The sequence below is a fragment of the Drosophila tropicalis genome, unplaced genomic scaffold (genome assembly GCF_018151085.1).
Source record: "Drosophila tropicalis isolate 14030-0801.00 unplaced genomic scaffold, ASM1815108v1 contig_859, whole genome shotgun sequence".
Lineage (NCBI taxonomy): Eukaryota > Metazoa > Arthropoda > Insecta > Diptera > Drosophilidae > Drosophila > Drosophila tropicalis.
Genome location: NW_027173353.1, coordinates 1068936 through 1094519, shown reverse-complemented (window position 1 = coordinate 1094519; position 25584 = coordinate 1068936). Strand labels below are relative to the sequence as shown.

The 25584-nt window shown below is 38.4% G+C and overlaps 5 protein-coding genes across 11 annotated transcripts; 2 read left to right on the top strand and 3 right to left on the bottom strand.

Annotated features, from left to right (window-relative positions):
* Positions 1 to 1050: 1050 nt before the first annotated feature.
* Positions 1051 to 10527, bottom strand: LOC137582715 (uncharacterized). Of its 5 annotated transcripts, none has more exons than XM_068297363.1 (7): positions 10119 to 10527; positions 3651 to 4137; positions 3356 to 3570; positions 2731 to 3292; positions 1997 to 2667; positions 1782 to 1928; positions 1051 to 1715 (listed from the first exon to the last, which is right to left on the bottom strand). In XM_068297363.1, the coding sequence occupies exons 2-7, from the start codon at positions 4007 to 4009 to the stop codon at positions 1597 to 1599; spliced, it is 2073 nt and encodes a 690-aa protein (XP_068153464.1). In that variant the 5' UTR covers positions 4010 to 4137; positions 10119 to 10527; the 3' UTR covers positions 1051 to 1596. The 5 variants fall into 5 exon arrangements, with proteins under 5 accessions (XP_068153464.1, XP_068153465.1, XP_068153462.1 ...); XM_068297364.1 differs by lacking the exon at positions 10119 to 10527 and adding an exon at positions 5837 to 5948; XM_068297361.1 differs by lacking the exon at positions 10119 to 10527 and adding an exon at positions 4158 to 4511 and having other exon boundaries at positions 3651 to 4083.
* An 825-nt stretch (positions 10528 to 11352) lies between these two features.
* On the bottom strand, positions 11353 to 13746 carry LOC137583125 (transmembrane protein 26). Its single transcript, XM_068298024.1, has 7 exons — positions 13553 to 13746; positions 12511 to 13062; positions 12289 to 12440; positions 12032 to 12230; positions 11899 to 11970; positions 11626 to 11841; positions 11353 to 11560 (listed from the first exon to the last, which is right to left on the bottom strand). Exons 1-7 carry the CDS (start codon positions 13744 to 13746, stop codon positions 11353 to 11355), a joined length of 1593 nt encoding a protein of 530 aa, XP_068154125.1.
* A 1004-nt stretch (positions 13747 to 14750) lies between these two features.
* LOC137583093 (ribosomal RNA processing protein 36 homolog) lies at positions 14751 to 15726 on the top strand. Its single transcript, XM_068297992.1, has 3 exons — positions 14751 to 14859; positions 14927 to 15470; positions 15536 to 15726. Exons 1-3 carry the CDS (start codon positions 14794 to 14796, stop codon positions 15664 to 15666), a joined length of 741 nt encoding a protein of 246 aa, XP_068154093.1. The 5' UTR covers positions 14751 to 14793; the 3' UTR covers positions 15667 to 15726.
* mRpL11 (mitochondrial ribosomal protein L11) lies at positions 15684 to 16539 on the bottom strand. Its single transcript, XM_068297994.1, has 3 exons — positions 16310 to 16539; positions 15970 to 16254; positions 15684 to 15910 (listed from the first exon to the last, which is right to left on the bottom strand). The coding sequence occupies exons 1-3, from the start codon at positions 16442 to 16444 to the stop codon at positions 15740 to 15742; spliced, it is 591 nt and encodes a 196-aa protein (XP_068154095.1). The 5' UTR covers positions 16445 to 16539; the 3' UTR covers positions 15684 to 15739.
* Positions 16540 to 16672: 133 nt separating this feature from the next.
* HtrA2 (HTRA2-related serine protease) lies at positions 16673 to 24274 on the top strand. 3 transcript variants are annotated; one of them, XM_068297991.1, is made up of 3 exons: positions 16673 to 18040; positions 18095 to 18271; positions 24161 to 24274. In XM_068297991.1, exons 1-2 carry the CDS (start codon positions 16923 to 16925, stop codon positions 18258 to 18260), a joined length of 1284 nt encoding a protein of 427 aa, XP_068154092.1. In that variant the 5' UTR covers positions 16673 to 16922; the 3' UTR covers positions 18261 to 18271; positions 24161 to 24274. The 3 variants fall into 3 exon arrangements, with proteins under 3 accessions (XP_068154092.1, XP_068154090.1, XP_068154091.1); XM_068297990.1 differs by lacking the exon at positions 24161 to 24274 and adding an exon at positions 18351 to 18388 and having other exon boundaries at positions 16674 to 18040; XM_068297989.1 differs by lacking the exon at positions 24161 to 24274 and having other exon boundaries at positions 18095 to 18388.
* Positions 24275 to 25584: the final 1310 nt, after the last annotated feature.

The window sequence follows — 25584 nt, the reverse complement described above, 5'->3', positions numbered from 1 at the left end:
CAAATTAAAACTCAAAATTCCTAGAACAAAAGCAAATTTTAAGCGTTACACAAATTAAAAATGGCAAAACTAAACAAAAACACAAAAAAAAAAGAATGGCAAATTTATGCATTGAACAAATATATATATATATATATATATATATATCTATTATTTAGAAATAAGACTCTTGCATATGTATATGTACGATGTATTGGGAAAAAAGAAAAAGAAAACAAAGAGAAAATAACTGCGATTGTGATCGCCGTGTAAGTGGATGTGATAAATGTTTAAATTATTTAAGCTCGAAAACAATAAAGAGAAATTAATTAATTAGATGGCATAAAAGAAAACAAAAAATTTAATGCATATTGCGATTTTTGCAAAAAGTTTGGCGCAAGTCCACTAAAATTATAAGCAAATTAATAATAATAATTATAATGAGAATAATGCTAGATGAACGATGATGTTTTGTGAATTTTCGGATATATACCTATATATACATATGTATTATATAGAAACTTTAACTATTTTATACTCTATCTTTATGATTTACTCTCGTTTGTAATATGTAATTCCTTTTAGTTTTGCGTTTTAATCCGCAGTTTTGGTATACCTCATTAGTAGAGCGGCAACAACTAAATATAAATTTAACAAATTTTCGAATATAATTATATTTAAGTTTAACTCTTGGCTATCAACTAAATGAAAGAACAAACTAATGTATTTTCAATTTTGTAAGCATTTTGTTTTTAAATTTTGTATTTTTATTTTTTTTTTTATAAAATGATTAAGTTTAGCAATTAAGCTGACTGCCAATGAGTCGTGTTAATGGTTTTTCAGTGATATTGATTTGACAAACAAAAAGAGCAAGAAAAAAGGCGCAAAGCTCGAGATTTCAATCCTTATATAAGAAGAAGGAAAAAGTTGAGAATATTAAAAAATGATGAGAAAAGATGGCAAAGAAGAAAGCAAAACTTAACTATTGGAAAAATATATTAAAACTAAGTTAAAATGAGAAACACATATAAAAACCATGCGTTTTCTTTAATTGAAAAAAAGAGGGAAACATTATTTTATTTTCCTTTTATTATTTTGAATTTGTTTTATTTTTCACACTTAACACTTAAAGAGAGGTATAAAATATCGAATGGTCATTCATTTTGTTTAGTCTGGAAATTCACGTCAATATCAGTGTCTATATCGTTGGTAACGTTTTACAGCGGTGATAAATATAGATATTTGTATATAAGATTGATACACACACTACGAAGAGTTGTGAATTACAAATTGAAATTTACCAAAAAAAAAAAAAAGGAAAAGAAAAGTTACAACAAATTATCGTTAATATCGCATTGTCTATATACTAAAAATGGCAGACGTAATATTAACTTGCTCAATTAAATTTAAGAAAACAATCCAATCAAGATATTTTCACTATGCTATGCACTTATATAAGGTATTTGTAGAACAAAGTAAGTTGGCGACTTATCAGTCGGAACTTAACATCATTTAGGTACCGCGTAATTGCAAAAACTCTCAGAGTCTGCAAATTCCTATTCACATATCGATTTCAACTAGGTCACATATAGTACAATTGACTGAGGGGTCCCATGCTCAGCACACTTTCTTAATCATTTTAACCAGTTCCGTATACAGAATGCAATCACGTCCTCTTGGCTTGCAAATCTCGCGATGATCGAGTCGTATGCCACAAACATCGCCAATGCCAGGATCTGTTAATAGAATGAAGTGTTATGAAAATGTTTTGATGTTAAAAAGGACTTCGGATTTTATCAGACCTGCCGAATCTACGCCCACAATACGCAAATACAGAACCGACATAAGGGTCAGGGCAGTCTCCACAAAACTGAATACTTCGATTTTCAAGTGACCCATGTGATAGAGTCCGGCAAATCGGCGATGCAGATCCAGCAAATACTTGTTGTCTGTAAGAAAGTTGCATTAATTTAACTTTGGCTTACTCCTTTAAAGGGTTTGGATTGCTTTTTTATACTTTTCTCAATTTCCAGTAATTCCACAGAACGCGATAGCAGCGGTGCCTTAATGCTGGCCAAATGGGAGCCTCGATGTGGCACTGAGTAGAAGAAACAACCACGTGCTGAGCGCCAAAGTGGCGTCATGGCCGGTCGACCACATTCCCAGGCATCGACCATAATTTGCTTAATGAATAATCCACCCTTGGAGTGACCCACATAGATGATGGGATGACCATGGCCAACACGCTGTTGAATTAACAGCTCGGCCATTTCCCTTGAACGCTGAATCAGGCTGGAGCGGGACTCTTTCCGTTTCCACAGAGGACGCCATAGATATTGGTCGGTTGTATAGTTAAGGGCAATGACCCTGACACCAGGACAATCCAGAGGGAGCCAATCACCAGGCCAACATTTGGAATAGTTGGCATCATTTGGTGAGGGTTTCGTCTGTTTTTTGTTGTCGGCTTGGGTGGACTTGCGTTTTGTTGCAGCTGTGGAGGATTGAGGTGAAGAATTGGCGGAACAAGTAGATGGCATAGTCTCACTTCCTTCGGCGTCCAGCATAGACTCAAGCTCTGCTTGCAGCAGACGACTCTTGTCATGCATGCGCAAACGGAATGTGGGAAAACTATACTCGATGCCCTGGCAAATTTGTATATCTTCAGGTTCACCACACACATAAGCATAGCTGTGGAATGATAAGAATCTCATTAGATTCCCTGGACATCAGCAACTGAAGCGGATTACTTACTCCTCCAATTGATCATCTGAATCGGAGACATTGAAATTGAAACGTTGCTGCTGGGATTCCAATGTGCGTCGCAGCTTGACACGGTGTTGGATCTGTGGAACATCATCCATCACTTCCAAGGATCGTGTGCAAGAGGCAAATTTAGCCCGTTTCTCCTTGGGAGCAGGATGAACGGCAGCACTGCGCGAGTGTCGTGGTCTTTTGGGCGGACGCACAGGTGGCCGGGGTGGACGATCAAACTCCACAGGTTGGCGATCATTTTGCCATAATCCTTGCTTCCAAGTGTTTACCAACGAGCCATGCAGGCCATGAATAAGCACAATATCTGCCCGAATAGGTTCACCTGGTGGCGGTTCGGCCAATATATTAAGGGTACAACAACTGGGGGCATCCGAAGATCTGCCTAAGCTGTACGAGTAAACAGGCGGACTTAGGCCCTGCAATGGTGTACTGGGTATAGATGGCGTGGCAGGTGCACTTATGGTGTCTGGCAAACTCTCCAGACCATCCTGTGATTTGCGCAATTTAAGTAGATTAAGCAGAGGACCCAGACGATTTGAGACTGCCAAAGAAGAGGTGGGAATAAGAATAAGATTCAAGATCGGGCAATAATCTCATTACTTACCCTGTACTGAAGAAAGATTTAATGAAACCGTATTGGCCGCAAAAGCGACCAGATTGGTTAGCGCCTGTCTGCTGGAGGCCAAATTCTGCAAAACGCGTAAAACGCGCACATCTCGAATACCCTTAATGCCACGAGCCACCCCATTGGCCAGAGGCAATACAAGACGCACAAGTATGCCAAAGACCACTCGCATGCTGCCGCTGTTCTTTGCATCGCTGTGTGTGTGTGTGTGAGTAAAAATTGTCATTGTTAAATTGATCAGATACAACTGATTGATTTGCCTTTCGGCACTTACATTTCCATTAAAGCTCCGCCACTGCTCGAACGGACCAGCTCGCTGACCGTTTGCTCCTCTTCTTGTCGATTGATTTCCACCTCGTTCGCTTCATCATTGTGTCGGGACCAATTCGGTTGCTCTGTTGAATCATCGACAACAAGTGCTTTGTTCAACAGCCTCTGGCCACTCTCCTCGGCGATTCTCATCATGGCTATGTCACATACGTAATTCTCATCGATTTGCCTCAGCGGTGAACCGCTCTTTTGTTTACTCTTAACGTTGCTGCTGCTACTGCTGCTCTGTTTGCCTATATCGTCGTCGTCGTCATCTTCAATTGGTCTATCGTGGGTTAATTCAACACTGTTGTCGCTATACATTCCCGAATCAATGTTGCTCCTGACTTTACGATTTCTGTTGTTGTTCTTCTTGTTGTTGTTGTTGATACGCAAACCTGGCTGACTGCCAATTAATTGAAATTCAACATGTTGTTGCCATTGGCAATTCACTGTAAGAATGCAAATTTACCTTTAATCATACGATACGGTACATCAAATCTGCAAAGTAACGTGCTCTATTGTATGGCAATTTGTTCTTTATTCCACCCGGTTTACCGCACAGAAACAGACAGACAGAAAGAAAGAAAGAAAGAGGTTAACAGAGACTGAATGAATTTGCTCGAGCTAAAAATAAAATGAAAACCAAGCCTTGACGATGTTGCTGCAGTAAATCACTCATACGACATGTTGAGCCAGGCGCACAAGCAAACTAAAGACCGCAGGCAAAGAGTTTCCTTCAATGCCACTTGTCAAGGTAAAATTTTCACACGGTATCTCAGGGTAATTAAAAAAAAAAAAAAAAAAACAACAACAAGTAACTTCAGCTAAATTTATAGGTTAAAAGGAAAACGTTTCACAGCAAACAAAAACAAATGAATAAACTTTACAAGGCATTAAACAAAGGGCAACTTTGATATTTTTAAGTTATATAGAAAAGGAAAGTGAAGTATCTTGTATATGGTATAAAACCAAAACTTCTAAAGATGTAAATGAAAAGAAAAGTAAAGTAATATCAACTTTTAGTTGGCCTCGCTAAATCATCAACATGTACATAATATTCATTTACTGGAATGCTGTCATGAGTTAATGAAGCAGAACTGTTCCTAACGTCACAAATGTGTTGTTTATTTTGTGGTAATACGTTATTTACCCTCTCCAATTTCAATTGGATTGGAGCTCTCCTTATCATAAACTGTGTATAAACTAGTTTGATTTGCCAAAGAAATTAAAAACCAAAAGGCAGAACTAGTTAACTCTTTAGATTATCAACGCAACTAAAACTCTCTAATCAGTCATACAGAAAAAATATATCTCAACACCGAAAATAGAAAATAAATCACAGAGGATTAAATTCAAGTTCAAGCTGATTGGACAGATAAGGATATGTGTTGGAAAAAAGAGGATATGATTGACAGATTACATTCAGTTAACGAGCTTAAAGGTTATTAAAAACTGATTGAGAAAGCCAAGACTATTTAAAAAGCTCTCTTGTATGCATTATTTAGTCATCTGCCGAATGAAAACACTTGTGGGAAACAAAAGGCTATGTAATATATATTTTTATAGTGGGGCCCATTCATTCAGTTAAACTTGTCAAAACGTATATGCGATGTATATACATATATAGAATTTCTAATTTGTTTTCGCTTTTGCTTGGCAATCCAATTAGTTGATGAAGCAACAACTGCTTATGTATGTGCCCTGCCTGCCACACGTCAAACATGCCGCATAATGTCTGTGATGTGGTATTTAGTTATTGCTATCGTAATGCCTCCAAACCCAACCACCCACCTGCCAGAGTTATGGCATTCTCTTCTATAGACACGAGTGGCAGCAAAGGTTCAAGTTGAGGGTCGAGACACACTGGGGAAGCATGCCAGAAAGCTCGTTGCATGCCACAGGCAGCAGCAGCAACAAAGACGGATGACGCGAAGGCGGAGGTACATACAATATACTGCGGCTGCTATTAATAGAAGAAAATGCGGCAACATGCAAAATAAATTCCGCCTTTATTGTTATACACTATGCTATTTATATGCGACAAGCTCACAAGTGCAAGTGAAAAACGAATCTCGATCTTGATTTGAAAATTTAACACCCACCTACACAAATGATTCAATGGTTTAGCTCGACTCTGGCTCAACTTACACTAGGCAAACGTCAGCTCGGGACGATTCACTGGGCTAAACCACTCACTATGCAAATCAAAATGAAACTGCGATTGCACTCCCAATGGGCACCTTGATGCGCGTTCAGTTGAGGCCTGACTGCGGTTTGGTTTTCTCTGCTATTGTCTTTGAGTGCACTCGAGGGATAGAGAAGAGAAAGAGAGAGTGAGAGAGAGAGAGAGAGAGTGAGTTCTTCAGACAATTGCCGCGTTTCGTTGTTAGTTGTTATGTTGCTTGTTTGGTTCAATTCAAGTGGTCGGTCCGAAAATTGACTTACTTCTAATATAAGTGAATTGAACAGACAGCAAATAAGTTCAATTCATTTGCCACTTTATGCTTATCATTCAATTGTTTTTTTCTTTTTGTCTGAGTTTGTCTGGAGAAATGAGAAATTCATAATTGTATTCACTAAAGCCAAGCGCTGATAGGGCTAAGGATTATCTATTTCCAACTAAATGAATTTAATTAATTCACTTAAAATTCAAAGAAGGAACAAAGGTCGTTATAATATTGAGATAACCAATTGACAGAAGAGGGTTACGAACTCTTGTGATTGATTTAAATAGATATACAAAATATTTATTATAATTTCTAAAACGTAAAGAGGAGCAACAGACAGAGTGGGAGAGAGGGAGGAAGAAATGAATGCAAATCTTATCAAGTGGCAATTGGTGAGAATTGTAAAACTTTATTATGCAAAAACTTAAACAAGACTCGCACACACAAACAGGCTGTATGTGTGTGTGTGTGTGTGTGTGCGTCTGTGGGTGGTGGTGGAAGGAGGTTTCGCAGGGAGTGTGTGGCGTTTGTGTTAGCCACGTCTTGGACATGCTTGTGCTACCACAGCTGCTACCAATGGGCACACAGATTACTAATGCTCGCCATGGACTTTGACCAGTTGCAGTTGTTGTTTAATTTATCATCAAACTGAATGCATTCCCTCTCTAGAGACCGATAAGTCTCCATCTCTCTCTCTCTCTCTCTCTCTCAGTTACTCTCTTACTCTATCTCTTTGTGTGTATATATCTTCTCTTTGGTCTTTTGTTTGGCTATTTATCAATTTATAGCTAAAGAAACTTGACAACATTTTGGATTTTGTAATGCATTTTCCATTTTGCTTTCGTTTCTGTCAACCCTTTCGAAAAGATTGTATTCAAATAGGGCTGTACCTTCACATTGATGTGGGTAGAAGCATAAATTGATTAGACATAGGTATTTAAGAGGAATGAACTAAAGATTTAGTTGTAGTAGTACTTGGAGAGTGATTATCAAAACTAAGCTTAAACTTTACACAAAGAACAATAATCTGTAACTTTTCCAGCCACTAGATCAGACAGTTTATTTTTTTAGATATTCATGCCTTTGCTTTCATCTCGAACTTTTACTTTTAATTGCTTAAAAGACTAATTTTCCACATAATTTTTTGCAAATTGTAAGGGAAATTTTAACATTTTAAACTAAATTTTTAATGGCAGTTTTAAACAAGGAAATCGGCTATAAATTTCAGATAAACTTTTCATCATAATCGCCAGCACATTGACCTGGTTAAAGCTTAGTCATAGCTTATATATAGTTTGTTGTAAACAAATGGAAAATCAAAGAAATGTAACGATTTGTTTTTTGAAAAAGAGTTAAACTTGATTGTGTTGACCAATAACAAGCTGCTAACTGCATAATAATTGGCCCAATCGTACATCGTACATACATAAATGCACGCAAGGTGCTCGGCATGCTAATTAAATTGTCGCATGTGGATGCCACGTGCCACATATGGCAAGGTGGAGATTGCATGCCTGAATGGCCATATACATATACATACATATATCATTTGATGCGAAATGTGTGCATTAAACTAGAACAAAAACATTCGTCATCAACATCAGCAGAAGCATCGATGACAATGGGACAAATAATAATGGGTTTAATATTCCAGCATTGACATTGATTTGTATAACCGATTGAGTGTATCGGTTGTAGTTTATATGTGTAGGTTCAAGTGCTTTTCCTTTGTCCGATAAGATAGACATTTTGGAATTACTTATGTTATCTATGTATATATCTCTCTTCCCCTTAAAGGAAATGTAAATGAAAAACATTAATGCATTGTGGAAGATATTTTAAATGCTTTCATTGGAAGGTCACCTGATTTTAGTGGGTCAAATGTGGTTGACATTTTCCACATCCAACTGTGCAAATACAAGGCGATGAGAGTGCAAAGACATAATGAAAGTGAAATGTCAGGCCAATTGTCCTTTTATCTGACTCATTACGACCATAAATATTATTTTAATTGTGCCAAGAGAATAATGATTTACAAAGAAAAGACTGATAAGTAACCTCATATAGCTCTTATACTGGGTCAACCTATTTATATCTCTCATAATTTATATACATATGTTGTAAATGTGAAGCAAAACTGAAAATATAATGAGAGAAAATTCAATAAATTTCACTTTTTTCCATAATAAAAGCAGCTCGACCACAGACCAGCCAAAAAACAACAACAACAAAAAAATTCAATGAAAAACTTGTTATGCAAAATACGAAATCAAATTTAACATAAAACATCAGGCCATACGCCTCTTTTATATAATTTTGCATATTTATTTGTTAGTCTGTTCATTTAGTTAGAATTAGAGCCTTGACTACTAAATGAAGAAGAACTCAGCAGACATTGGTCAGTCGATTGCATAATTAGCTTCTGATATCCAGTTAAGGTAAGGGTATATTAGATACAATGAAATTGACAGGTGTCAAGAGTCTCTACCTGTAGATAGTGCTTTGTCTTAAGTAGATATAACTAGTCTACACTTTCCAGATAATTGCAAACATGTTTGCCAAACAAGATAACATTCTGCTTTAATTTACTTTGTGTTTAACTCCTTGTTAGTTAAAGGGTATTCGCAAGTTCGTTTAAGATCTCCGCATATATAATTAATGTATTTCTGGGTTCTTTACATACTTAGGCAAGACATTGACTTTGGTAATGACTCTATCCTCACCTGGAACCCTCAAAGAACCCTTTTAATTAGGTCTACTTATAGAAACATTTCTATGATTAAATAAGCTTTGGACTTTAATCAAAATAAATAGAAAAACTTTCATATATGTACATGTACATTTGTATATATACATATGTATGTAGGTACATAAGGGGAAACATAAGCTGCACACACACACGTATATATACACCCACTCAGAGACACTTTATAATCTCTATCTCTCAGCGGAACCGGCATCAAAACAATGCTAAGAGAAGAACCACAGAATTCGCTTTTATAAAATTCCACAAAAGAGCAAACATTTTAAGGAAAGAGAAGGTATGTAGCTCTCTTTATTTGAGAAGTTGAGGTTGACTATGGTCGTGGACGACAACGACGACGACAGCAACAGCGACAGCGACGCCGCCTTAACCTTCAGGCAAAAGAAATGAAATAATTTGTGAATCCAAGAAGACGAGAAACGTGTTTTGAATGCTTGACAATTCTGTATATACAATGGGGGGGTGGAGTGTTGAATGGAAATTTTATAAGGGGCTATTTAGGAGGCGTTCAAAGACCCCCCCTTAATCCGTTTCGCTACTTTGCTAAAACACAAGAGCTTCTTAAGTTTGCTATCAATTGTCAATGGTTCTTGTTGAACTAAGAAGGTCACATTTGATATGCTTTAGCCAATGGTAACCAGTTATATTGGCCATTAGATAGAGATACTAATGATTCATATGTGGCCACAGTTGAATAACCCTCAGTATTTGTTTATCTCAATGTTTTACGGAAAAATGGCTTTAGAAATCTGTTCCAATGACCGATTGTTATAATGGTGGCTAAAATTTTTGTTTATTGTAGGCAATTAATGTTGTTTTTTTTTTTTGCGGCAAATGTTAAAATTTGAGAACATCATTTGGCATGGTCTGTGATTGTCCCCCTAAGGCGAAATTTTGCCTGCGACGCTGGAAATACGAGATATAATGTCATCATACATATATCAGCTGATTTGGGGAATAGCGGCTTGGGTTTCGTGTGAGTGTGGGTGTGTGTGTGTGTGTTGGTAAAGGGGTGAGGGTTGGAGGATTGAGGCGAGAACCCAATTTGTCTTGTCTGATAAAAATTTCTAGGTGATTTGTGATGTTGTGGGTCAGATGTTAATTAATCGATTAGCAGATGGAATATGTCAACTAAATCCAGTCAATTGTATTAAATATTTAAAACATACAAATGTATGAATGTGTGGATGTTTGATTTATAACTAAAAACAACTCTCACCTGGCTGGATGGGTTTACGATTAAATATTTTATCAGCAGGAATAGCAAGAAATGTCGGCGTTAGCAACTGCGTTTAGTTGTTTTTAATTTATGTTTTTTGTCTTGTAAACAAATAATAGAATTTTCCACATTTACACCTGACACGTGCGTGTTTGGGTGTGGGTAAGCACACACACATACACACAGAGAGATGAGAAGGAGTATAAGTGGGGGCAGGAAAAGGATATAAAGGACCAGAAGGCTAACTAATGTCCCATGCGTTCCATAAGCAAATACACTTTTTAATGGATATATATATATATATATATATATGTACACATACACACACATACGAAACACGTATAAACAAGTGTGCGCACAAACAATTACGAGCGAGAGCAACAACAAAAAAGCTAAATAAAGCTTTCGTAGAACGCAGACCGACCCGTTTGAAGACTCAACAGCAACTAAAACTACTATTACAATTTTATTTTGTTTTTAAAAAAATACAACACACACATTCACACCACAAAGCCAACACACTCGTACACACACACACACACACACACAAACACACCTAAAGCGCGCACACACTCACACATGGCAAGCGCTTGTAATCTGTCTATCTGTGTGTCAACAAAGCTTTATATACACTGCAAAAGTTTTTCTTTTTAGGGTATATTAGCTCTCTCAAATTTGCGACATTATTTCTAATGAACAATTTTGAATTTGCTTAAAATAAGCCCAAACTAACAGAGAAAGCCATAGACCGGAAACAGGAAGTCGTTAGAAGGCTCAGCCTAGAGGATAGGCAACAAAAACTTTAATGGGCGATTTTAATCAATATGCTCAAGTAAGTCTGGTTTAAGTGTTAACCATAGTGAAGTGTATTTATCCAACGACTTGTTAACTTTTATTTAAATTTCAAGGAAGAGTGAGAAAGAGCAACAGCAATTTTGGGGGGCCTGCCAACTTGGTTAAAGCTTGGCATGGCGCCAAAAAACGTTTATTTCAAAATTTCAATACATTTTTTTTTAATAAGCAAATATATCGAAATACGATTATATATGCTTGGATAAATTGTTTTTCTTTACAGACCATTCGATGGGTCTTTGACAAATTGATTTGTTTTTTTTTTTTTTGGCAGCACACATAATATTTAAGTTAATTATTAAAATCAATGGCTGCCAAGTAAAAAAAAATTGTTGTTAATCTAACATTGTAGTTAGTCCCAAAAAAATGAATTGCCTCGCGTTCATGACGACGATGATGATGATGATGATGAGGAGCTTTCCGAGCTACTATCACTGGAGCCACTGCCATGGCCATGTTTGTGACGACGTGCTTTCTTCTCATCAATCACCTCATAGCTGGGCAGAGTGGAGTTGCTCGAATCGGAGCTGCTGCTGGAGGAGCTGCTGCTGCTTGATTCCTCAGTGACGGCCTCGATTTTCCGTGATTTTCTGCACAATTTTCGAGGAACATAATTTGATTAATTTACATTTACTCCAATGATTCGCTCACCCACTTCTTGTCCTTTTTGTCGGCAGCATTTTTAAGTCGCTTCTGTTTCTTGGCATTCATCAAGTCACAATCACTGGGAGAACTTGTGCAATTTTGTTTCGATTTCTTGCCCTTCTTGTCCTTGCGGCGATTGTCCTTATCCGTGCCGCTTGCCTTGGTGGAGTACAGATTCTGCGAGCTAGCCGTAGAATAGCCAGTATCCTTGCGTTTGCGTTTCTTTCTAGCAATTGAGAGTATTATTTTTTAGAATGGACTGGTCCATTTTGTTGTAACTTACTTATCTTTCTTGTCCTTTTTCCTTGTACTAAATGCCGTTTCCGCTTGCTCTACATAATCCTTATCCTTGGCTCTGTTTTGTTGAATTTAAAGGGGCTTAATCGTTTTGTTTGTCATTTGTGGGAACTACTTACTTTTTGATTTTCTTTTTAACCTCGCCGCTACGCTCATTTGATATCATATAGATACTATTCTGATCCGTATCATGAACTCGTCTTCGAGATTGATATTGCCGTGACTTCGCCATGCGACTTTCTCGACGATTCTTCCAGAACTCAGCATTCACCACATAAAGACGATACAGTTGTAAAACAATAACCAAAGAATTTTTACCTATAATAATTAGCCAAATTACTAGAATTGGTCATAAGATGACTCTCTAAGTACTCACATGTGAAAAACACATTCATATAATTGATAAGTTCGTACTGAAGGATAATAAGCAGACGAAAGGTGAGGAATGGAGCGTCCTGAAGTATAACATTGAGTACAATGCCCCAGACATCAATGCCACAACAGCAATTCTGGCAACAATCCGTGTGCCTAAATGGCAAAAGTATATTGGAAATGAATGTGGAAATAACACTCGTAGTCCCATTTAATTAAAACTCACTCCTCCTTTTGATTTGAGCCACTTCCACGGGGTCGTCGTCCCCGTGTGGCCGATAGCACAATGGTGAACTGCATTAGGCTCCATGACCAAATGCCTAAGGTTAGTTTAACCAACAAGTCAATGCTTGCTATCTTATCATCCTTGTAGGAGTCAAAGAACTCTATAATGTCGGCAGCAGTGCCAATATAGACCAAAAGCAGCTGACTAAGCTGATCCCGTGTTAAATCTCCCTTGGGCAGTAGCCACCGACCCACAATTAGGATGAGCATTAGGAATTGCTCAATCAAAGTCGTCCAGGTGTCCGTACTCATGGGTGGCAAAACGATGCCAGCATCGTTAAGTAGATCAGCCACTGGAGCCATGTTGCCTGTGTTGCTGTTGTTTTTGCTGATTGTAAAAGTGTTGTTATTGCCAGCATTATAGCTGGTGGCATTTGCACTGGCCGCTGCTGCATCCCTTATTTGCTGCATTCTCCGTTCAATTTTGTCCAGTTCCAGCAACCAAATAGCCGGCACAATGCTGGCTAAGTAAAGAAAAACCGATGGGCAGAACCTAAACAAAATCAAAAAAGATCCTTAAGCAAGTATTGATTGATATATGTACATATATAGAGGGAGAGCAGGACATATGGCCAAACCAGTCTCGGGGCAGATCAGGGTATTTTTTTTAAGGAACAGCCCAAACAAACAACAAGTCAGAGTGATGCGACAAAAGGTAAACAAGACACAGACTTATACGCATTCCCCTGTCCCCGCATTGTCACTCCATGAAATATGGTCTTTTCCTGCCGCGGGCACCCTGCCATCATGGAAAGGTGGAAATTCCATTAAAGTTTTTACTACTACAAAGCGTGGGTAGGTGTGGTCTGTGATTGTCTGGTGGGTGGGGGCGAGCTAAAGACCCACACACATTAAACACATGATTTCACTTTTAATTGAAAATCAAAAACCCGAAGATGACGTCAGCGTCAGCCGCTCGTTGTTTACAATTTATGTTGGCCATAAATGGGATATTCCAGGATAAGGAATATTTGGAAACTTACCAACGCCATTCCTGGGTTTTCTTGATCATAATGGTGAATATCCCCTCCAAAAGCAGCAATAATAGAGGACCACAAAGTGCCCAATAGAGGATATCCTTTTTGAATATTGTCACTTGCCAAACGGCAAGCAAACTGTGGGCACTGAAAATGATCCTCGTAAGGATGGCCATGCTTGTTGAGATTATTTTAGCCATTTTGTAAAAGTATATATGTATATATCACATAGTCCTGGTTTCAAGCCTAATAAATCTGCTCCTTCTCGAATCCTATTGAACCGTACACAACGAACTGCCAAACGCAACTGACTTGACTGACAGCAAAATTCGTTGTTTAAACGCTTTCATTAGATGTTTAAATGCTTTTTAAGAAATTAAGGACACCGCCGTGCGAACGACGACGCGTAATTGGTGAATGAACGCGAATGCGAGAAACGAATGTGTACACAATCTTCCTTCAGCCAGGACACAAGCAAGGCGTGCAGAGAAGGATACTCTATATTGGACATTTAGGTATTAGAATAATAATAATTATAATGTACTATCTGACTAACAGCTTGATCGGATGTAATTACAAATTTTTAAGTGGTTTATCCAACTCGTTTTTCTTTACACTTTTGTCCTGTAATGCTTTTTATATTGTAAAAAACTGATGTAAGTTTGTCATAAAATCATAATTATCAGTCTTATTCATTATTATATAAAAAGTTTTCGATATAGCCTGCATGAGATCTCCACAGGGTTTCCATTACATTGACGCTCCCCTGGCAACGCCCATGCAAACACCTTACGATTATAGGTTTCACCTGATATTTTTTCTTCTAGCATTCAATGCAATGCAAACAAATCGGAGATGTAACGAGCGCCGAGCCTTGGCCATCAAAATGGCGCTAATATGTTGCGGCTGGTAAAACTTATGGTCATCATAAAAATCAACCACCGAATGATGTTTACGTTTTTCATTTGTGGTAATGTAGGGTCAATGCTTTTGGGCATGCGAAGTCATTGAACAGTTCTGGTCACAGGACGACCAACTGTTGGACACATGTCGTTTTTGTTTTTGCTCCATAATTAAAATCAAAATTTAAAAATACCGCCTAATTTTCGAAACAGTGTTGAGCAACGGCAGCATTGCTTGTAGTTTCGACCTTTGCATTAGGTGGCAGCACGCCTTTAAAACCATCTGTATTGTGTACTTCTGGCAACTCTATTCTGCCATGCTGTGTTTTTAGTAAACAAACTGAAATGTCGTCGCCAAGTGAATCCTCCTCCGCTTCTGAACCTGAGCCTAGCAGCGATGAAGAGACACAGGTAGTAATTGGCAAGACATATGTTAAAAGCCCAGATTCACCGATTAGCCTACCATTTACTTTTATAGTCTACAATTCGTGAGGATCTTAAGAACATGAGCCTCGAAGAGATTATGCAGCTAAAGGAGCAACTTGGAGCCAAGGTATACAAGGAGGCGGTGCTAGGTGGCAAAAGCGGAAAGGCGCGAAGCAAACAGGTTAAAGGCAAAACCGAGCTAAAACGTCTGAACAAGAATCGACCGCGTGAGATGAGCTCCAAGCGACAAGTACCATTCTTGGGAGCGGAACTACGCGTGGAGCGAAAAAACACCAATGAGTTGCGTGATCCACGCTTTGACGAGAAGTCAGGAAACTTTAGTATCGACACTTTCAAGAAAAATTACAAATTCGTTTCCAAAATACGGACCAAGGAAGTGGGCCAATTGAAAAAGCAGCTGGACGATGTGGCTGACGATGAGGAGAAACAGAAAATCAAGCACACCATGCAGCGCCTGATCAACAAAAATGTCGAGGATAAGAAATGGCACCTTAAGCAGCATATACTGAAAAAAGAAAAACAGGAAATTCAAAAGGCTCATAACGAAGGCCGCGAACCTCACTACCTGACCAAACGTGAGTCCTTGCTTGTTTTTTGCTTCATCCAGTCCTATTTTCACAGTCTCTATTTCCTATTACAGAGGAACGACGTGCCAAAGAATTGGTGGCCCAATATGAACATCTCAAGAGTACTGGAAAGCTAAATAAACATCTAGAAAAGCGCCGCAAAAAGAATGCCGCTAAGGATCGCAAGCGCATTGGCATAGAATAGGATAGTTGCCTACAGAATTTAATTTTACATCTTTATTAACAATTAAAACGGAAAACAAGACCATTGTGCGTTGTTAGCCTGTACGCAACATCTTGGCATCGCGTTTTTCCTGCAAATCGCGCCTCTGCTCTTCCACAATAACTTTACGTTCCTCCAGAAATTGCCCATATTCTGTCGCATCCAAATCTCTGACCACTTTGATGCCACAGGTGCGGGCGATTCCAATGAGCATTTCACACATTTGCTATAAAAGCACACAAGCTGAGTTCATAATTTCATTTCGGAGGATTCATTCTTACTCACCTGCATGGTAAGCATTACATTGGGCGGATCTTGAATTTTAATTTGGGCAATTTCGTATAAATGCTTTAGCGTTATCATGCCAGCCACCTCACGGCCGGGAGTCATTGTACCGCGCTGTATGCCTGCTGCCTGTTTCAGGAAAAACGTGGCCGGCGGATGGTGAATGGTCAGGTCATACGAACGATCACTATTTACTGATATGCGGCAGGGTAATGGCACGCCTTCCTTCATTTCAGCTGTCTTGGTGTTAAAGTCCTTGCAGAAGGCAGCTATATTGATGGCACGCTGCAAATAATTTGTTAGTTTTCCGGCATAATCAACATCCATAACTAGTACTAACCTGGCCAAGCATTGGTCCCAGTGGCGGTCCAGCCGCTGCCATGCCGGCGGGTATATTTGTCTTCAATTTGGTAGTGTGCGTCACTCGCTCTGCGACCCTTTTAAGGGATTTTAATTTAGCTCCAGCCTTGGACATTTTAGTTCATTAATTTGTAAAAAATTGTTTCTATTTTTCTGTTGTGCAACTAGAAGAACTGCCAACTTGTTTTTTAAAACAGCTGTGCAGTCGGCATGTCAAGATATTTAGTATGACCATACATTCAGTTGTGCCACGGTACAAAATCAAAAGATAGCGATTGATTACCAACAAATTTTTCAAATATTCTCAAACGTAGTAGCTTGGTCTCAATAATTTTCCAAAAGCAAAATGTTTTTTGGGCTTACATGAAATTTGTTACAGTACTAGCTGCTAGGCTGCTATAAATAAATACAACAATTAACACACACACGCGCTCATTGATGACGTAATGAACTGAGCAAAAGAATTAAAATTATCAAAGCGTTATCTTCCGACTATGTGACACAGAACGATCAAAATTGAAAGTCAGATTGAATAAGGAATAGCAAGAACTATTACAATATTACTATACAACAACTAACAAAAACCAAACTCGATGGCCTTTCGTCGAATCAACAATTTGGAATTGTTTATAAAACGATGTAGCGCTCCCACGATATATTACTCCAGCATAAGGACGACGACCGGCAGCGGTAATACAGCAAATATCCCCACCGACAGCAGCAATAGCAACAACTACAATAGAAATAATAATAATAATAATGAAGGCAACTACAAGTTTAATTGGCGCAGTTTGGTACGATTTTTTGTTCCATTTTCTTTGGGTGCTGTGGCTAGTACACTAGTGATGAAACGTGAGGACATGGAATTGACACCCACAATATCGGCCGCTCGTCCTTCAATGCGGCGAAGGGAATTCAACTTCATCGCCGACGTGGTGGGTGGCTGTGCCGACTCTGTTGTCTACATAGAAATCAAGGACACACGACACTTTGACTATTTCAGTGGACAGCCCATTACAGCCTCCAATGGTTCGGGCTTTGTGATCGAGCAAAATGGCCTGATTCTAACAAATGCTCATGTAGTGATCAATAAGCCACATACTATGGTCCAGGTGCGTCTGTCGGACGGCCGTACCTTTCCCGCCACCATTGAGGATGTTGACCAGACTTCTGACTTGGCCACCCTGCGCATTCAAGTCAACAACTTGCCAGTGATGAGATTGGGCAAGAGCAGCACCCTGCGGTCCGGTGAATGGGTAGTGGCTTTGGGTAGTCCTTTGGCCTTAAGCAATACTGTCACGGCAGGCGTCATAAGTTCTACGCAGCGAGCCTCACAAGAACTGGGTCTGCGAAATCGTGACATTAACTATTTGCAAACCGATGCGGCCATTACCTTTGGCAATTCGGGAGGTCCTTTGGTGAATCTTGATGGTGAGGCCATTGGGGTTAACTCCATGAAGGTGACTGCCGGCATCAGCTTCGCCATACCGATTGACTATGTAAAGGTCTTCCTGGAAAGGGCAGCCGAACGTCGGAAAAAGGGATCCGCCTACAAGACAGGCTATCCGGTGAAACGTTATATGGGCATCACTATGCTCACCCTAACGCCGGACATACTGTTTGAGCTAAAGTCGCGTAGCCAGAATATGCCCAGCAATCTAATGCATGGCGTGCTAGTTTGGAAGGTCATTGTGGGCTCACCAGCTCATAGGTAAGAAGCACCCAGAGTTCTTGTTGTACCAAATATTAACTTTTTTATTTGCAGTGGTGGTTTGCAGCCGGGTGACATTGTTACCCACATCAACAAGAAGGAAATCAAAAACTCTTCAGATGTCTATGATGCTCTGGGATGTGGTGACAAAGAACTTAATATGATTATCATGAGGGGAGTGAAGCAAATGCATGTCACCATTACACCAGAGGATCCCTAATAGTCCAACAAGTGAGCTATTTCAAGTAACTTTGTTCTCTTCATGATTTGTAAAACAATCTTTTTACATATTTGTGATTTGCAATATAAGACAATTATTTATGGTGTCTGCCAGTTGACTAAGCGAAATTTTGCACAGACTGAGCTCGTTACCCCTGGACCTACGACTCAATCTGCAACATGGTTAGTTACGCATCGACTGGTCAGCACAAACAGACATCCACGAAAAAAAAAACAACTCAGTCTGCCTTCATCTTCGATTTCTCTTTCATGGAGAGCCACTGTGCGTGTGCGTCCGACAATAACCCCCCTTCTAAAAAACAACAACAAAATAAACAAAACCAAAAAAAAAAAAAAAAAAAAAAAAACAGAAATGTATTTACGCTAATTGAAATATCTGGCGTTGCGATCAATCGATGCCATATTTTTTATAGGCCAAACCAGCGACAGCAACAGCAACAGCAGCAGCAACAGCAACAACATCAACGAAAAACCGATATGTAAATTGAAATAAATTTATGCAACTGCATACGGTTCACTTTTTTCTTGTATACCCTGTAAAGAGAAAGAGGTGATGGACGTTAAGCAGCAACTCATTAAGTCAATAAAAAAGAAGTGACTTCTGCTATTCCAAAAAATGCTAATTCTATAAGCATATTGTAACAAAGATAAGGAGATGCAACTTACAAAAGAAATTTGACTAAAAACTGTTTCAAAGGGTTTAAACTACTCTCCTGCACTTGGAGGAGGATATCTTTAAGTCGACTTCCTGTCCAGATGCCACATTCGTTTTTGGCCTTTTTGTGGGTGACATGGCCGACATTGGCGAATCGAGCGACTATATTGGCAGACGTCTGTGTGAAAAGTGAAATTCTTGTGATTATTAATTTCGCTTTTTGGCCATGCTGCTGCTGATGCGCTTCTTTCTTGGCTCTTGGCATATAAATTTTGCTTGCAGTTGCTCTTGTTGCCAGCTGTTGTTGTTGCCTTTGCTGCTGTTGTTGTTTATGTGACAGCGGCCTTTATGACATTGTTGGCACTAAGTTACCTTTATTGCATATAAGCCGCACGCATAAATGCAGCTTAAAGTTCATAAATTCTTGACCAAATATTCGATTTTTTTTTTACCCAAAAGAAGGACAATTTGGAATGGGGGGCGACGGGTTAAACAAACATACCTTTTTCTTGTGGTACATTAATGCATTTTGTTTTTGCCTTCATTGTGGCGCTTGCCACTTTCTTTCTGCACATTTATTTATGAATTTTTTCCCACCCTTTTTTTTGTATATGTATTTTTTTCTTGGCATTGCAATTCGTTTTGGTGTCATTTCACCTTTGGCTACAAACTAATTGAAATATTGTTTAATGCATAAAAAAGTATCACATTTAAACTTTGTAATTAGTTTGTGGTTTTACTAACGTTGTTTTTGTTGTTGTCGCCATGCGTTTAAATTACAAAGCATGTGGTAAATTTTAACTTACCTCCTTTTTTTTATATTTTACTTGATATTTACGACTGTGAAATGCAGTTTGTCAACATTTTTTCCATTTTCCTATTAGCTAAAGATACAAAGGTGAAATTTACAATTGGAATCACTGGAAAAATGGTTAAAAGAATCAAAGAAAACTAATTTAAATTGTTTAATTAATTACTCTTACGAAAATGAAAGTTCTTTGGAAAACTTTATTTACTCTCGTTTAGTACAATCGACAATAGTTTTTTGTTATAATTAATAACTGATTAAATGATTATTCTTAAATTAACACTAAGAACCATATAAATTTATTACATATTTCGGTATTAATTTACAATATTCTGAATATTTTTAAACCTAGCTCATAGTAAACTAAGAACTAAGAGTTACTTGGCTTGAGCTTTAAAAGAGTTAATATAGTTTTTAGATATAGTTTTTAGCTTTAAAATATAAATATATCAAATGAATTTAATGAGAGAGTATTCAAAATGTATCTATTTGTTTTACTCTATTTCATAGTTGTACATTTTGATTGAATTTACTTTTGTTACATTTCAAATTAAGATCACAAATCTTTGCCATTTGTGGTGAACGCCACACGACTTGCCCTCCTCTCGTTTCGATTGTAAATATTTTGCGGCTGATCATGTTCACACGCCATAGAGCTAAAGATTTATATGCTATATATCGCATATGAATGTATATATATACGGTAGTTGTTAGTTTGTTTGTCTGTAAATGGATTGATGTTTGTGTTTCGATTTGTGTTTGCCTTACACTTTCATAAAAGGCAATAACAATAATTAAAGTTTGTTCATAAAGGTTTTGCATTTCGCACATCTCCATCAATATCAATTGTCGTTCAAGTCTTTTGATGAGGGTCGTCGTCGTTGTTGCTTCTCGTTGTTTTTGTTGTTGTTGTTGTTGTCACCTTTACTTGGCGATAATTTGATTGAGTTATTAAATGAGTTGTTAATTGCAACATCCAGCTGGGCCCTTGAGTTCAAAACAGTTTGCTTGGTTGCCTTTTTTTTTGTCGCATTAACCCAAAAATGTCAGATATAAGATTTTGCACGTGTAATTATGCTTGTGGCATTGCATTGGCATGGCCATTCGACCCCATCACGTTGCTGTACTTTGGCACCCACAACATCAGAGCCAACACCAGCAACAAGCTCAGCTTTCTCGCCTCTTGTTCCCATGAACTGCTCACATTTAAACGTATCGACAGGCTCAATGGAAAAACTGCAACATGCTAAGCATTAAAGTTCATGACACACAACTGTAAAATGTTTCAGCTAAAAAAGAAAAAAAGAAAAATCAATGGAAAAAAAAACCAAAACTTTTTCCGCAGATAATAAATGGCTCCGACTTTGCGCCCCCAAAGGTTCAAGACATCATTGCATCGCGTCCCGCATGTGAAAAGTTCTCCAATAGACACTGGACATGGTCATGGACAGGAAGTCATACAAACACATACACACAGAAACACTTCCATTTGGTTGGAAATGAAGCCAAGAGCAAGCCAAGAGCGAGAGCCAATGGCCAATGCCACGGGCCATAAATCATTTTAATATGCCAAAAAGAGTTACATAATAATTCTGCCAAGACATCATCATGATGATAATTGACAACTAGAGAGGGGGAAAAAGGAGGAGGAGAAGGGGAGAGTAGATAATGTAGCAGGAGGAGGATGGACCCATCGACGCAGAGGGGAGCATATGTATAATGTAAATACACACTGAAGTGGGTAGGTACGTATGGCCCAGCCCAGTCATTGGTCAGCATTAATCAAGAAATCAAGGAAAACATTTGGCACTCAAAAAAAGAAGAGGAAGATGAAAAAAAAAACGAGTTGGCGGTGAAAATGAAGCCATCGCCGACACTCTGGGTTTCGGTTTTGAACTGTTCACTGTGAATTGAAATGTGTTTTTGGGGTTTTGAGAGTGTGCCAAATTGTTTCTACTTTGTACACAATACTCTTCCCTCCCCCTCTATCCCCGCTCACTTGGAGTTTCGCTTCTGTAACAAAATCAGCAAATTCATAAAGAGAAAAAATGAGATGAAAAACACGAAAAATTATGATGATTATGCGGAAATGTGTGGCAACTGTTTTTCTTTGGGGGGCAACGAATGCTTTATGAAATTGCACAAGTGTTGGAAATTGCTAAATTATTGTTGCCCCGCAGGGCACAGTGTGCACATAGTCAGCAGTTTTTCCATTTAACATTCGGAAAATGCACTAGCCAACTAATTGTGTCTGTGTATGTGTGCATGAGCGAGTGTGTGTATATGAGTGTGGATGAAGTTGGGCCAGTGGCAGCTTAGTGGGTCAGTTTGCTTACATCTGGCTGGCTTTTGGTTTCGTTTTGTAGTGTTGGTCAAATATTTACGCCAGCGCCAAAGAGTCATCATCATTAATAATGATGGAAATTTCACCTGCTGGAAAAGCGTTTTTGGTTGCTTGCTGCTTTGGTGCTTATCCAGTTTATTTATGCCGGTGTTTTCTTTATTTAGGCAAATTCATCAATAATGTTCAAGTTTGGCAAGTTCGTTGTCTAAGTCATTCGTTTTGTGTGTGTTTCTTTATTTTTTTTTTTTGCTTTTCTGTAAATTCTAATCTTGACCATGTTTATCTCGACACTTTGATTGATTTGCCTAGTCTGTTGAATTCAGTTGTGAACAACATGTAAGTAGAGATTTAAATTTCAAATTTGAATGATGTCATTGGGCGGCCTGTTAGAAATCGGGCCACCTGAATCGTTCAATTGTTGTTGTTGTTGCGGTTGCCGCTGCTGCTGCAGCAATTTTTCACAAAAAAAACGAAAAGAAAAAAAATTGAAACATCTTCCGGCATTTGGGGAGAGAAGGAAAGAGCAAGATAAACGATGTGTGCTCCAAAATGAGTTTTTCGCATGTTGCCTAGCTCGAGGCGTGAAAAGATTTTCGCATGCAAGGTGCGGCAACGAGAAGCCAGAGACGCGCCTCAAAACCCAAACCGCAGCAAGTGTTGCTCTAATTTATAAAATGTTTTTAGCTACCAAGTCGGCGTGGTAGAAAATAAAACAGAAAAACAACGACCAAGGACACACAACATGCAAGGAACGAATGTGCTAATACCGTTTATCATAGTATTTAAACAATTAATAATACATTTTCCTAGAGAAGAAATGAGTGACATGCACAGTATTAGAATATTTTTCTTTGTTTTATTTTTTCAATGTTTTTCTATTTCTGAGAAGGTATTCCCAAAAATCTATCTAATTTTTTCTGTTTGCAACAGTATTTTCTATTTTACTTGGTCAGTGTGGCGTTTTTGTTCCCACTTTTTCATGACTTTCAATCTCAAATTGTTCTATATTATAGACTCAACTCTTTGTAGGGTATTTTCTACAAATTAATTGCCTTACGGTTCTCACATTCACACACTTACACGGATAGGCATTTTGCTGCTCGTCTTGGCATGGCAGAAATTTCACTTCTTTAGAAATTCCTCAGCTCAACAAGCGCCTCAGGCTTTTCTTTCACACTTTTTCTCACTGTCGTCGTCGTTGTCGGCAGTTGCTGCTTTTGTTTATTACGCATGACACGCTGGCAACCGCCCGGCCGACCGGCCGCCCACCCATCATAAATGCCATCGCATGGTTTTAATTAAATGTCAAATAGCTAAAAAAGCGGCACAAAATTGTGTTTTTTATAACACACACAACAAGCGAAACATCATCAGGTGATGGTGTTTGCTATTTTTACTATTGTCATTTCATGCAGGGCATTTAAATACTTTCTCTTTGTTTCAGAAGGTAATTTTATGTTCTATTGAATGTCATAAACCACAAAACAAACGAAGCGACAAGTTCGTTGCCTAAGTCTTTTGTTTAGTGATTTTTGTGTTTTTGTTTTGTTTTGTTTTTATGAGTGTGTGAAACGTGGGCATCTCATTGAGTGCCAGCGAACCACTTTCGTTCGATGGATTCATCAATCAATTGCCAACACAGTTAATGCAAATTGAATGCTGTTTTCATAAACAACATCCAAATGCATGCGAAATGTCATTAATTTTAGCTAGCTGACCGCCAAAACAACAAGCAGAAAGAGACTGAGCATGACTAAGAGAGATAGAGAAAAATAAAATAAACTGTTTGCCAATCAAGTCGAACATTTGTCTCATCGCTTAAACATTTCAATTTCACTCTGCAGAGTTTCTTTTTATTTATGGCTACTAAATTACGTATCCGTACTACATACTGTAAAGTGCAGTCTAGCGACTTTGATTAATGATCTTCGACTAGTTGGTGTGCTAGTCATATATGTATGTATGTATGTTGCTAGCAACATGTTGCCAGCCACACACTAATCAGGTTAATTGGCTTTCAATTTCATTTGACTAAATAATTGACGAGGCTTTGGATGCGCTTCCGTTTTTCAGCACAAATTTAAAAGGTAATAATTGAACCACCATCAGCAGCACCACGGTCACCACCACCACCAATACCACCACCACCACTATTACCATCATTAAGAAGCTGTGCGGCGGATAGAGGACAAAAAATAAAAAAGGAAAGTTAGCCATTTAATGGTGAATTATGGCAATTTGAAAGCAACACAGCAATAGCAACATTAACGAGTTGTTCATATTTCAAGGCGCAAAATCCTTTAAGAAAAATGCACATATTTAACTAATGATGGCCACTTAACAGAAAACAACGCGACAAATCAACAAACACAACACACACACACACACGCACACATACATGGAGACAACTTTCCCAGACAAAATGTCAGGCTAACTTCAGACTGCGTGGGTGTACACAAAAATATTGTATAAGTAAGTGCAACAAAAAACAAAAACAAAATATATATGTATATACAAAATTTAATAAATGCCTCGCTGATTATGCAGAGGCAGGTAGGCAACATCTTTGCCTCAACTGCAACAACAACAACAACATAAACATTAATATTGTTAATGATAATGCTGCTGAAGGAGTAGAAGAAGAGGTCATCTTTTGATAACTAAACATTGCTTCATAGTCAATTAGTGGAAAAATATCTTAACCATTTGCTGGAAAAACTGTAAAAAACTTTCCATCAGCCAAGTCTATTGACAGTTGCAAATCAAATTGTATATATGACTGCATAATCTACATATAAATTACAAGCAACATACTCAAAGAGTACAAGAGTCTCTCCATCTCTCCCTGGCCTGTTGGCTTGTTCAGTGAATCATGGCAAACATTTCGCGGAAATTGAATCAACACAACACAACACAACGAAGCAGATCAGAGTAAAGTAACAACAAAAGCAACAACAACAACAACAGAAACGTTGCCAATCGTGTACTTTCCAAATGATGCCTGGTTGGTTACATTTCATTGGCCGTCTCAGTTGGCTGGGTTAGTCAGCATTTTGTCTGATTTGCCAGATTAAGTCGCAACTAGAACTTGGCCATTTATACCGACCGACCAGTACAACATTTGAGTTTCAGTTTGAGTTAGCTGTAAATGAAGATGCAAAATGGAAATGGGGCAACTAAGCAACTTGTGTGGCAAAACAGAGTCCAACGGATTGCAATCAGTGGCACAGGTTGTCTTCATCAGTTGCAAAAATAAGTTAATTGCTTTTCTCATACAAGATAAAGTTGTCTCTGAGTTAGTCGCACTTCATTTTCATTCCCCCACTTCCTCCACTCCAGTTGTACTACCCATGGGCTCGAGAGAAGGTCACTAACCTTTTTGCGCCTTGATTAAGACCTTTTTTATTATTATTATTTGGCTTTTATTTTTTGGTTGCCGCGTGTGACTGAATGAATGGCATGGCTTTCTTTTGTGGGTCGCGGTCGATGCTTTGAAA